Consider the following 12,153-nt stretch of genomic DNA (forward strand, 5'->3'; position numbering starts at 1 on the left):
CACAGCAGGGAGTGAGTGAGTACAGTGACAGCTCTGACGACGACTACCAGCCTATACCTCAGATGCCTCCACGCAGACACGATGCAGAGGCCGGTAGCTCCAGTTCTGCTCCACCTGCTCCACAGACAGACCCTGCTCTCATTGCTATTCTTGAGCGGATGCAGCAGGATCAGACACGATAGGCACAGGAGACAGCTACAAACTTCGCATAGTTTCAGGCTTGTCAGGACGAGTTTCAGCAGCAGCAGCAGCTCCTTCAGCACCAGCAGTTACTTATGCAGCAGCAGCTCATGGGATTCATGCAGCATGTAGTGACAGCCATTGGGATCCCACTGCCACAGACTTCGCCCCAGCTTGCACAGCCACCTACCACTTCCACGACTCCAGCAGTACAGCCCATCGGGCTTCAGAGTCAGGGACAACCTCCAGCTCAGTTCACGTCACCTCCAGTACAGGTGTCCCAGTGGTTAGCTTCACCTGGTGTAGCCCCGCAGTTCACTCCTTATCACACGGGTTTCTCACCAGAGCAGACTTCTTCGCTATTCGTGCCTGAGTCGTCAGTCTCTAGGAGCCTTGGAACATCATTCAGCGAGTTGACCGGCATGCCTACTCCGCCTCACATGCATACTGCCGGTCCGTCTACAGCAGCTCCAGCTATTATGACCACTCAGAGGCTCCCCTCATCTGTCGCCTCGTCAGATCCTACGACAGATATACTTGCAGCGTCACAGGCAGCACCAGCCCCAGCTCAGACCCAGACCACTTCAGCGACGCTTCCTGCTTCAGAGGATCAGTCAGTTCAGAGCTCAGGGTCAGATGATGATGGCGCCCAGTTCCATCTTGCTCCACGTACTTCAGCGCCCGACTCGTCCGCTGCAGCCCCGCCGACCGACCCTTAGGTTTTGGTGTTTGACGCCAAAGGGGGAGAGGGTTTTGAGTATGTAGACTCAGGGGGAGCGAGCTTTAGGGGGAGCTAGTTATCCAATATTAGCTTATTATATACATTTGGAGTTTTATTTGTGTGATACACTATTACTTATGCATTCGTGTGTCTACTTTCATGCATACTACTATATATATGTGATAGTGCTATCTACGTGATTGTGATATTTGACATGTGTGATTTCTATTTTGCATTATCTATATGTCATATCACTTGTGCAATGCTCATTTGTTTTTGCTTCCGCGTTTATACTTCGAAGCAAATAAGCTTTGTTAATTGTACTCATGCTTAATTCATATCCTTTGAGTACATTGTGTTGGCTTGGGTCATATAAGCTTGACTAACTCTTTTGTTCTTATTGACAAAAGCTTATATGAACCAAGCCCGTCAAAAACCTCACTCCATAACATACTCGAGGTGGTATTGTCATCAATCACCAAAAAGGGGGAGATTGAAAGCATCTAGGCCCCTAGTTGGATTTCGGTGATTAATGTCAATACAAGATTACTATGACTAACGTGTGTTTTGCAGAGGCAATTAAGTTAGGTCATGGTAATGGAGATCGATTGGGCAATCGAGGTTGTCATGCCCCTACGATGGAAATCGTTTCGGTTTTCAAAGGATGGACGACAAGGTTAAGGATGACTAGTTCTAAGTGTCGATTGGAGTTGGAAAGACACTTAGAGTAGTTTAGGACTTTGTTTTTCCTTTGGCCGTACTATGAAGGGGGGTATGAACGAGTAGCTTGACCTAGTTGAGTCTAGTGAGTTAGGTGTGGTGCACACTTGTTAAAACTAGCTCTAGGTAGCTCCTATGAATGCCTAAGATCGTTTGGAGCAAACTTCATTCACATATGTTCGAAAGTTGGAAGTGAATGGAGGGTCAAACACTGACCGGACGCTGGTTCCGGTGCGACCGGACGCTGGCCGCAGGGTCCGGTCAGTTCGTTTGACTGAGGTGATTAAGTCTGGTGTGACCGGACGCTGGAAGGTCATGTGACCGGACGCTGAGGGCCAGCGTCCGGTCGACTCTAGTAAGGGTCCAGACTTGGGAAAAAGTGACCGGACGCGTCCGGTCAGTGCTGACCGGACCCTGAGGGTTCAACGTCCGGTCGAGTCCAGTAAGGTTCCAGTAAGGGTTTTATGCGACCGGACGCGTCCGGTCAGTGCTGACCGGACCCTGCCAGCGTCCGGTCGACTCGTTACTACTGGTTCGCGGGTTGAACTGACCGGAGCGTTCGGTCATCACGACCGGAGCGTCCGGTCATCCCGCAGAAACTCATAACGGTTCGTTTTTCAGGCTGGCTTATAAATAGAAGCTCCACTCGTGAGTGGAGCATCCTTTGCTCATTCCAACAGCTGAGAAACACGTTTGTGAGTGCCAAGAAGAGCAAGATCCTAGTGAGGTGTTTGTGATTTGAGAATCCAAGAGAGTAGCCTCACTAGCAAATCAAGAGTAGCAAAGTGTGCATCCATCTTCTCATTAGGCTTCGCGTGGTCAAGTGAGAGTTCGTGCTTGTTACTCTTGGTGATCGCCATCACCTAGACGGCTTGGTGGTGATTGGGAGTTTGGTGTTCACCCGGCGGAGCTTGTGGGTGACCCAACTCAAGTTGTGAGCGGCTTTGGGTGATTCGCCGCGACGGAGTGTCGAAGAATCAACCCGTAGAGAGCACTTGATCCTTGCGCGGATCAAGGGGGAGCTACACCCTTGCGCGGGTGCTCCAACGAGAACTAGTGAGGAGTGGCGACTCTCCGATACCTCGGCAAAACATCACCGCGTTCCTTTCTCTCTATTTACTTTGAGCACTTACTTTGAGCATTTACTTTGAGCAATTCAATACTTTGTTTTTACATCCATAGAATTGCTTGCTAGAGTAAGTTTGGAACTTAGGTTGCGAGGTTGTTGTGCATTAGTTTGATATAAACACTTTTCTAGGCACAAGGGGTTAATTGGGCTATCCGTAGGATTTGATTATTGAAAGAAAATTTAGAATTAGTCCAATTCACCCCCCCTCTTGGGCATCTTGATCCTTTCAGAGTGATACACAGACATCTCTGCATCTGAATCCTTAACATCCTTAACTGTATCTCTTGGTTTTTGACGTTGTTGAACTGTATCTTTGTCTTTTTCTTTGTATCAGATGATGAAACCTCGAAACAATCTTAGGACACCTTTTGACACAGTGCTGGTACCTCTGTGAGTGAGAAGGCAATTCTTTTCTGATGATATGCAAGTGCTCTTAATTTTGCCTTTTATTTTTGTTTTTGGGTATCTTTTGGTCTTTAAAATTGTTTGCTCTAGGTAGGTATCTTTACAAACTTACACTGTCATGTGATCTTTGGTATGCCAATCTAGAATTACCGTCAAATTACTTATGCCAAAAATTGTCTGACTTGATGTGGCTTATGTGACTACGTATTATACATTTCCTGTTTTGGTCATGTACTCATGTTAGTTTAATCTGATTATATAGACGTAGTTGTAGTCCCAATGGGGATCTCAAGACCTACCGATAGGAAGTGCCATTTGACAATGTAAACAGCAGCTGCTTCTTTCTGCTGCAAGTGTCTATCCTTCGACCATAACCTCTGGTCTGATCTGGGATGGAGCCCCATCTGTAGTTGTTTAATTCAGCTGCGGTGTGATTTAAATCGGGTCCCTGAGGGGTTATAATAACTGCCTGTTAACTTATTCAACGTCTTTTAGTTTATGAACTGTAATGATATGCTACAGACAAAAAAAATGCAATGAAATAAAATTTTGGGCCTAATGCCACGCTTCTGTTAGCCATGGCATTGACTAGAGATGCTATGATTAGGTCGAAACAAAGTTGTTTCAACATTAGCATGGCACATTACTAGCGTTAGCACGGTGCAAGACCAATATTGTTCTAGAATTAACTTTTGACTTAATGTGGTCCATAGCGTTTGCACGGGCACTATACTAGTAGATAAATAAAAGATCACTATTATATAGTTTAGCTGTTATAATTTGGCTAATAGCCATATCTTTGGCTTTATTATTGAACTTGTTCCTCGACACCGGCCGCCGGCTGCGTCCTGGGGGACGACGGGGCTGTAGCCGCCTTGCCTGGTAGCTTGTTCTCTTCCGGCTCCGTGCCTTCCGGCACGCCACGCCTCCTCCCTCCTGGTCCTCGGCAAGTCGGCATGGCCGCAGCACCTGGGCCAGGTAGGCAAGCCAGGGACACATCGCCGCGCCGCGCCTGGGCCCGCTGCCATGCTGCCATGTGTAGTGTGGGTGATGCACACGGCTACCAATACCATGTGCGATGCTGTAACCTACAGTACTGTACTAGTACTACGCGTCTGCACTGGACACCTCATCTGTTTTCACTTGCGCAGTTTTTTTTTACTTGCTCCGGCTCGTTTAAATGGAGGGCGTAAAGTTTTAGACCGTACTACTCCTACTGCATCCGTCGTCCAGTGGAAAAAATGACCTAAGCACCGTTGGAAAAAAAAACCTAAGCACCGTTAAAAAAAGACCTAAGCTAAACTAGTCAAACTTGAGTAGGTTTATAAAACATAATATTAATATTTATATTTTTTGAATTGATTTTTAAAATACTCTTTCCATCCCAAAATAAATGCACTTCTAAAGTTTTTAGAGAAGATCAATGCAATGTAAAAGTTACATATTTACCTCTACCAAAGTTATTGCACTTTGGAAGTAAAGAGAAAGTTAAAAAAGGCCTACTCGAACTAGGTGTACCATATCTAGAAATGTAATTATTTTAGGGCAAATTTTAAATCCTAGAATTGTATTTTTTTTTAGAGGGGGAAGTATGGGCCTGCTTGGTTCACATCTAAAATTTGTCATGCCAAATATTTAGCAAGCCAAAAGTTGGGCAAAAACGTTGCCATAGATTTAGCAAGTCAAATGTGAGAGTTTGGCGTATTTTGGTAGCAAACCAAATACTAACCAAAATTTAAGAAGCGAACCAATCGGGCCCTATAATCCAAGATTAATACAATGATGCCTAATATGCCCATAAATATTATTACATTTTTATATACTTAATCAAATTTAAAATTAATTAACTTGTTAAAATACGAGAATCATAATCATTTTATGACAAAGGGAGTACTATCTTTTTTAGGTTTTTTGTTTAGAGTTAGATTTCTCTAATTTTAGAAGCATCTCAAACATCAAATTAGTTTATGTACTAGATATACCTTGAAATACATTTAATAGTGCATTTATTTGGTGTTATTGTTGACGTAACTAGTTTTGTTAACTTGGTAAAAAAATAGAGAAACTTTTGCCATAGAATAAAAATGATTTCTACTATGTATGAGTTTTTTTTAGGGAATATCAATGTATGAGTTATTTGTGTTATGCAAAGATTAGACATCTACAAATGGTATGTCACTACTAGTAGTTTCGCGAATATGATTTTATCGATGTATATCATTAATTAACACGCGTCCAATATGCTAGCTGGCTGGTGGCAGGTTGGGTGGAGTGACGAGTTGTTGAGACGGCTATTTTCAGGCATCTCACGGATTATTACATTCTTCATCCAAAAATGATAAATAAAGCTATTTTCTTATTAGAGGAGGACAGGGGGTAGAGTTAAGTGTATAGTGTCAAGAGAACTCTTATTATCACGTAACTCTGAATTTTGGTAGGGAGAACTCCAGTTGTGACGGAACTCTATTTTTTTTTGTTAAACCAGGTAACCCAACAACATGGTTGCATAGATCTATTGGAGTCACGCAATACCTAGTGGTTTATATTCACTAATGTAATTAAGCTATAATCTCATCAAACCTTTAGGACCTTCTGTTGTAATACATTGGTGTTGTAGTGGTACTTGCACATAGTCATTGATTTCACGCCATATCAATGCTTATATATTGTGGGTGTATTAAGTCAGTTTTCACACATCAACACTTCGTGTTTGTAACCCCCGGCTTCATCCCATCAAACTAAACATTTTGTTACATGCATGTCCGTTGTTTCAGACTAGTGGTTTTGCTTGTGTACTTCTCGAAATCACAATATGTACAATTGTAATACTCTTTCTTGAAAAGTAAATTTGCTGTGTGAGCTTCCTCTCAAGTCTCAATGAAACTAACGTGACCTCCTCTGTAATCAAGTCCATCACAACTCGCGTCATATGATCTTTGGTGGCGACGATGCGAACGTGCACCACCTCCCTGCGTCACAAAACCTCCGTGAAGCCCTTCAAAGCCTTCCCTTTCTACCCCCAAAGTCTTGCCCTACTCTCCCCACTCGTGTACGACGGAAAGGGCGCACCGCAATCCGGCCCACCAATGGCGTCCCTCCACCTCGGCCAGCCGCCGCCACGTCAGCGCGTGATCGGGGAAAGCGCCTCGCCACCCTGCTTCTGCTGAGCTTCTCGCCGCGGCCGCGGGTGGTCTCTCGCTTTCCCTCCAAACAGTCGCTCCTCGGCTCGCCCAAGACCCCGCATTTCGCGACAAAGAACTGTCCTTGGGCCGCGTGCGTGAAGCCGTGGAGGTGCCATGGCTAGCGGCGGCGGGCGGCGCCAGCGGCAGGCGAAGCCGAGGGCGAGGGCCAGGGGCAAGGCGAAGAGGACCAAGTACCTCAGCCTCAGCGACCTGATGGTTAACGCGGAGGTGGCAGCGACGCCGACGCCGACGCCGCCGGAGGACGAGCCGGCGTCGCCGCGGTCCCCGTGGGAGGAGGAGGAGGAGGCGGAAGTGAAGCGAGAGGAGGACGCCGGCGGCGACCGATGCGCCGGGTGGCAGCAGCAGGTGGAGCCGTTCGCGCTGCACCACCACAACGAGGCGTCCACCCTGTTCGAGGCCTTGCCGGCGCCGTCGCTCTCCGACATCCTCGGCCCGTCGCCGTCCGCGTCGCCGGACGGGGCCGGCTCGGGGGCCTCGGGCCTCCCGGGCGCCCAGGAGGAGGACCTCGCGCGCCGCGCGCTGCGGGGGAGGGAGCGCTGGGTGTACTGCTCCTCGCCGGCGGCTACCGCCACCGCCACCACGTCGTCTTCGTCGCCGTGCTCGTCCGCCGCCAGCACGGGCGCGTCGGCGGCGCGCTCGCTGCTGCTCAAGCTCGACTACGAGGAGATCCTCGCGGCCTGGGCGGACCGGGGGTCGCTCTACATCGGCGCCGCCGGTGCCAGCGGGGGCGGCGGTGGCTCGCCGGAGCTGCAGCTCGACGCCGTAAGCCCACATCCGCTCCCGCTCCCCACAGACATTCTTGGTCCGCGCGAGTCTTGGACTCTTGGTGACACGGCTGTGACCACGGTGCCGCCGCCGTCTGTGCAGGTGCAGGTGCTGGTGGAGGTGGAGCCGCCCGAGCACGCCGTGACGGCGCCTTCAGGGAGGGCGGAGAGGGTGAGGCGGTACAAGGAGAAGCGGCGGAGGCGGCTCTTCACGAAGCGGATCCGGTACGAGGTTCGCCGGGTCAATGCCGTCAAGCGGCCGCGGTTCAAGGTGACGAATTGACAACATAACTTCCTCTGTTGATATGATGCTATTGCTGATGTCTCATTCATACATCTCCTTATTAATTACTGATGGGCCAAGGCATGAATTTGTTATGATCTACTGCTACTACTAGTACAATAACATGTCACACGTGCCTAGTTTACTTCTTATTCTATCGAATATTTAGACACATACGTACAATATTAAATATAGATTAAAAAAATAACTAATTATATAGATCGTAACTACTTTATGAGTTTAAGCCTAATTAGTCCATAGTTTAACAATATCGTGCTGCAATAAAGCTACAATAAACATGTGCTAATGACGGATTAATTAGGCTTAATAAATTTGTCTCGCGGAGCACCGATGACTTCTATAATTTGTTTTTTTATTAGTATCCGAATATCCCATGCGACACCCGATGTGACATCCCAAAACTTTACACCCTGGATTTAAATAAGGCCTGAATCCATGCCCTGAACTAAAATTGATTGGGTTTGGAGTTTGGGATTTTGGGATGCATTATTATGTCTTTATGCATGCATGCATATATCTGCAGCTCTAACCTGATGCTTGAAATTTTCCTAATTTCGTTATGCAATGGGAGAACTGTGGGTTTTGCACATTACCAGTTTATCACTTAAATTTACTGTGCCCAAAGCATTTGAGTTCCTAAACAGAGCATCTGTTTGTTTGCAAATGAGTACTCAAATCGTGTTCCACTTTCTGTCAGGAGCAAAACGAATAGATTGACCATCATTGACATTCCATATGTGTGATGACTGAACCCACAAACATAATAATCCTCCTGCCTAGTTCTAATGTTGAATATGTTCGTGCATACTGCATACTTCCTCTGTCCCTAAATATCTGTCGTTCATGCTTTCCGAGAAACAACTTTGACTAAATATATATTAAAAATATTAATATTTATGTTAGATAATTAGTATCATTGGAAAGATCTTTGGATCTAATTTTTTAATAAATTTATTTGGAGATACAAATGTTGCACGTATTTTCTACAAATCGAGTCAAACTTGTGGCACGCACATCAACGACGACATTTAAGGGGTATTTGATTCAGCTAGGAGCTCCTAAATCTAGTCCTATTTAATCACTTTTTACCCAAACACTGACTAAATGGGACTAAAAGGGCTTTAATCCTCTCTAGTAACTCTGGAGTGACTAAATGGGATTAAACCATTTAGGAGAGACTAAATTTAGCAGCTGCAATCTAAACATGGCTTTATTTAGGGATGGAGGGAGTACGTGAAACAGATGAGAGCTTTCCCCTGAGTCTATCTAATTCAATCACTTTCTGTTTAGAAGAACCTCACCATGCCCTACATTGTCTCTTATCTCACCGGTCAACGTCACTTATTTTATTGGACCTTTTATGCTTAGAGAATCATATGTGATCTTTAAGGAGAATGCATGAATTAGTGTAAATCATCCTTGATTCGAGAAATGAAAATTGCACAGCGCAGAAATACTTCTCTACTGCCTTGCAAATAAACCAGTAACGTTCTGTTTTGGCACATGCTATTTTGGACCACATGCTTGCATCACTTTACCACAAATGCAGCTGTGTTTTTAGGGTCCACCCGGGGATTGGGGGGGATATTCCCCACGTGAGGCCTTGTTTGGTTACTCTCTAATCCACCCAAATTCACATGGGTTGAGGTGGAAATCTAGTTAATTTTCCACCTCGATACATGTAGATTGAGATGGATTGAAATGCAGGCAAATCAGCCCTGAGTTAAATGCATTGGGCTTTTTTGGCAAGCTGAAAAAAAGTAGCACTTACAAATGTGGGTTCAGCAACTTTGAAAAGCAAATAACAAAATTTTCTGATCGTGGTTTACATTGGATGCAGGGCCGTTTCATAAAGGAGAATGAGGAAAGCGAACTCCGGCCTACATAGCCTACTTGGATTCTTTCATCGCCACCAGGATAGCCCGTGTATATACGGTTAGTCACCTTGGTGTCTCATCCCAGTTCAGTCTCTGTACCATCTACCCTGGCCAAGTGCTAAGCTTCAGGTGTAGAATCAGTAGATGCAAAGTTATGTTTCGTAGGATGAAAATAACAGAATTTAGAGAGAGAAAAACGTCGGATGATGAATCGTTCTTGTTTCAAGATCCATTGGTTTCGGACAACTAGTTTGCAAACTGTGTACAAGGGCAATGTTCAGTTAGCAACAATTCTGACTCAGGCAGCACTTGAGAATTTGTCGATTTGATACCTGAGCCATGTGATTAGCACAAAGATGACCTGTGCTTCTCATATAATATGCTTAGAGACATTCCTTTTACCAGCAGTTGCAATTCTAAGCGCAGAGAACACCTATTTGTAACGCTGAATCGTGGCATTTGGATCTTGTAAACTCGGTGGCTGGCACTGCTTGCTGTTTTCTAGAGTTCTAGAGTTCACTTCTCTTCTAGAGACGCATGGTGATTCTGTTCAGTGTATTTTCAGAGTATCAGTTCTGGTTTATTGAAAACGTCAATGTTCTGTTGGTAACAACTCAGTTTACCCCTTAAGCAAGGACTGGAACATCTGAGTTTTGAGCTGTCTGATTGGTTTAAAACTGATACATGTTTCTCAAATATGTCACAGCAGCTGTCTGATTGAGTTTTGAGGCCTTTTTGCAGTAAGTATGCATGGCAAAAGAAATAGCTGCTATACATGTATCTTTTTATTTTGAGAATTACATGTAAAACAGTAACAAAAAAAAGGTACCAGGGAATGAACGGCGGCTGCTGCTGCTGCTGGTAAAGGCTGAACGCCGGCGTGCAAGCAAGTGCATGTGAATTCAGGGTGGACCTGACGGAGGTGGAGGATCGGTCAATTCGGTAGTGCCGTTATGCAGCTGGCGTCAGGTACTATCAGCTTTGCATGTGAGCCGTTCTAGGGCAGAGAGGCCCACCTGTCAGCCAGCGTTGTCTTGGACTATGGGGACTTGTCTTGTTCCCTGTGATTGTGGCTGCCACTGTGCGGCCCGTAGCACGCTGTCGGCGTCGGCGACGGCTCCGAGAGCCTTCAGGCCTTGTTCGGCTTAACTCAGCTTTTTTAAGTTGGAATAGTGTTTTCTCTACCAACAATTCAGCTAGAATAGTGTCTTTCAGCCAAGTTTCAGCAAGCCGATTTGGATGCGTCTTGGACCACCGGTGGCGGATGGTCAATGGATGTGCATGTGCAGATGTGGCAGTCTTTTTTTTTTTTTTTGCGATCTGCAGATGTGGCAGTCGGGCCAAGATTTTACCGCCATTAGCCATTACCTTTCTTGTAATGTAAAAGGTACTCGAATTCAGGTCCTATTTGACCGGTGAATTTCATCTGATGTATCTGTAGGAACTGGGCTGGTTAGTGGTTACCCTAAAACTGCTACCAGGGTTCAAAATTTCGACGATTCGCGAAATTCGGTAATTTCGGTGGTGACCGAAAGAAAAATCCGAAATTTTGTAATACACTAGTACATGTGTTATATAACTTTAGACTCAATTTTTTATTGTTTATATTGCATATTTTTGTATTCAATAGATGTGTAGTCATAAATCATACTAATATTTATTTAGATTTAAATGTTTTTTTAGAAAAAGCATACTTCATGTGCTAGTCTCTAAAAAAATTTCGCCGAAATTTCGGCCGAATTTCACGAAATTCGGTAGTTTCGGTGGTGGCCGAAATTGAAAACCCTGACTGCTACAGAATTCCGACGGAATTCATAAGTTCTCCATGCAGGCCTGCGTTACTAATTACTGTACTGCTGCCGCTCCTCCAACCCTAGATACTGAGCTGCAGGTCGATGCTGGTGCTGAAGAAAAGGATCAGCCACCGCCTGAAGTTGCTACTGCTAATCAAGATGGGCCTCGCACGAGTCGCCACTCGGCTTGGCCCAGTAGTCGTCGCTGTGCGGGACCAGAGTGGGCCAAGCCCAACAAGCGAAGTCCAAGCTCACGCTGCGGAGAGAGGAGTCGAGACTCGAGACAGAGATCATCATGTACTGTAAATAGAACCCCCAGTACAATATAAGCACTCTTTTGCATATATAATGAAACAGTGTTAATAGGAGGCGCACTATGTCATGCTTTTCACTGGGAACTTTCATCGTATATTTCTGGAACTATGAACACCCTATTGTTGACGTAAAGATATGTCACACACCACAAGTGATAAATCACATGGGTCGCAAACGGACTAAGGTGGCGTGGCTCTGCAGAAACCGGCCTAGCTGATTCAAGGAGTCGGTTTGGCCGATTCAGGGAGCCGGCCGAGCCGGTCAGGGAGTCGGCCTAACCGACTTTCTCGGGTTGAGACCGAGAGAACCCCTAGGGTAGCGAGGATTTCACACTTACGTGGTGAAGAACGGCGAGGTTTACGAGCAAACCACCAAATGATAACAAATAGCACTTACGTGACGAAGAACGGCTAGTTTTCGGACAAACTAGGAAAGGAGCCGTCGAAGCTCTCGCCTGAAAGGGACCCTGTTGGGGTCGTCGGGTTACCTAGGTTGGCCAGCAAGCCTAGGGCGTTATCCTTAGTCGTCGGATCAAGCGATGAATAACAACATGAGGTTAAGAGAGAGTTTATATAAGGCAAAAAGAGAGAGAGGGTATATTGGTTTTTTGACAATTGTGTGTAATGGACACCTCAATCCGCTGTGGCCTTTATATTTATAAGGTACGGGTGTCCTTAGGCCTCAACTAGTCGAAAACCCTTTTCAAATCGCGTCAAACGCGTTTTAGATCCGTTCTAGACCT

The 12,153-nt window shown here is 45.8% G+C and overlaps 1 protein-coding gene, 1 non-coding gene and 2 pseudogenes across 2 annotated transcripts; all 4 read left to right on the top strand.

The window, feature by feature from the left end:
* Window positions 1–3,076: 3,076 nt before the first annotated feature.
* On the top strand, window positions 3,077–3,174 carry LOC136478890 (small nucleolar RNA snoR31/Z110/Z27; annotated as a pseudogene).
* A 254-nt stretch (window positions 3,175–3,428) lies between these two features.
* Window positions 3,429–3,612, top strand: LOC136478870 (small nucleolar RNA Z112). The gene has a single exon (XR_010764538.1). It is a non-coding gene; the product is annotated as a small nucleolar RNA Z112 (small nucleolar RNA).
* A 95-nt stretch (window positions 3,613–3,707) lies between these two features.
* LOC136478915 (small nucleolar RNA snoR2/U65) lies at window positions 3,708–3,788 on the top strand (annotated as a pseudogene).
* Window positions 3,789–6,338: 2,550 nt separating this feature from the next.
* On the top strand, window positions 6,339–11,066 carry LOC136472483 (zinc finger protein CONSTANS-LIKE 3-like). The gene is made up of 3 exons (XM_066470186.1): window positions 6,339–7,120; window positions 7,226–7,393; window positions 9,267–11,066. Exons 1-3 carry the CDS (start codon window positions 6,452–6,454, stop codon window positions 9,312–9,314), a joined length of 885 nt encoding a protein of 294 aa, XP_066326283.1. The 5' UTR covers window positions 6,339–6,451; the 3' UTR covers window positions 9,315–11,066.
* The last annotated feature ends 1,087 nt before the right edge of the window (window positions 11,067–12,153 follow it).

This window comes from Miscanthus floridulus, chromosome 8 (assembly GCF_019320115.1).
Source record: "Miscanthus floridulus cultivar M001 chromosome 8, ASM1932011v1, whole genome shotgun sequence".
NCBI lineage: Eukaryota > Viridiplantae > Streptophyta > Magnoliopsida > Poales > Poaceae > Miscanthus > Miscanthus floridulus.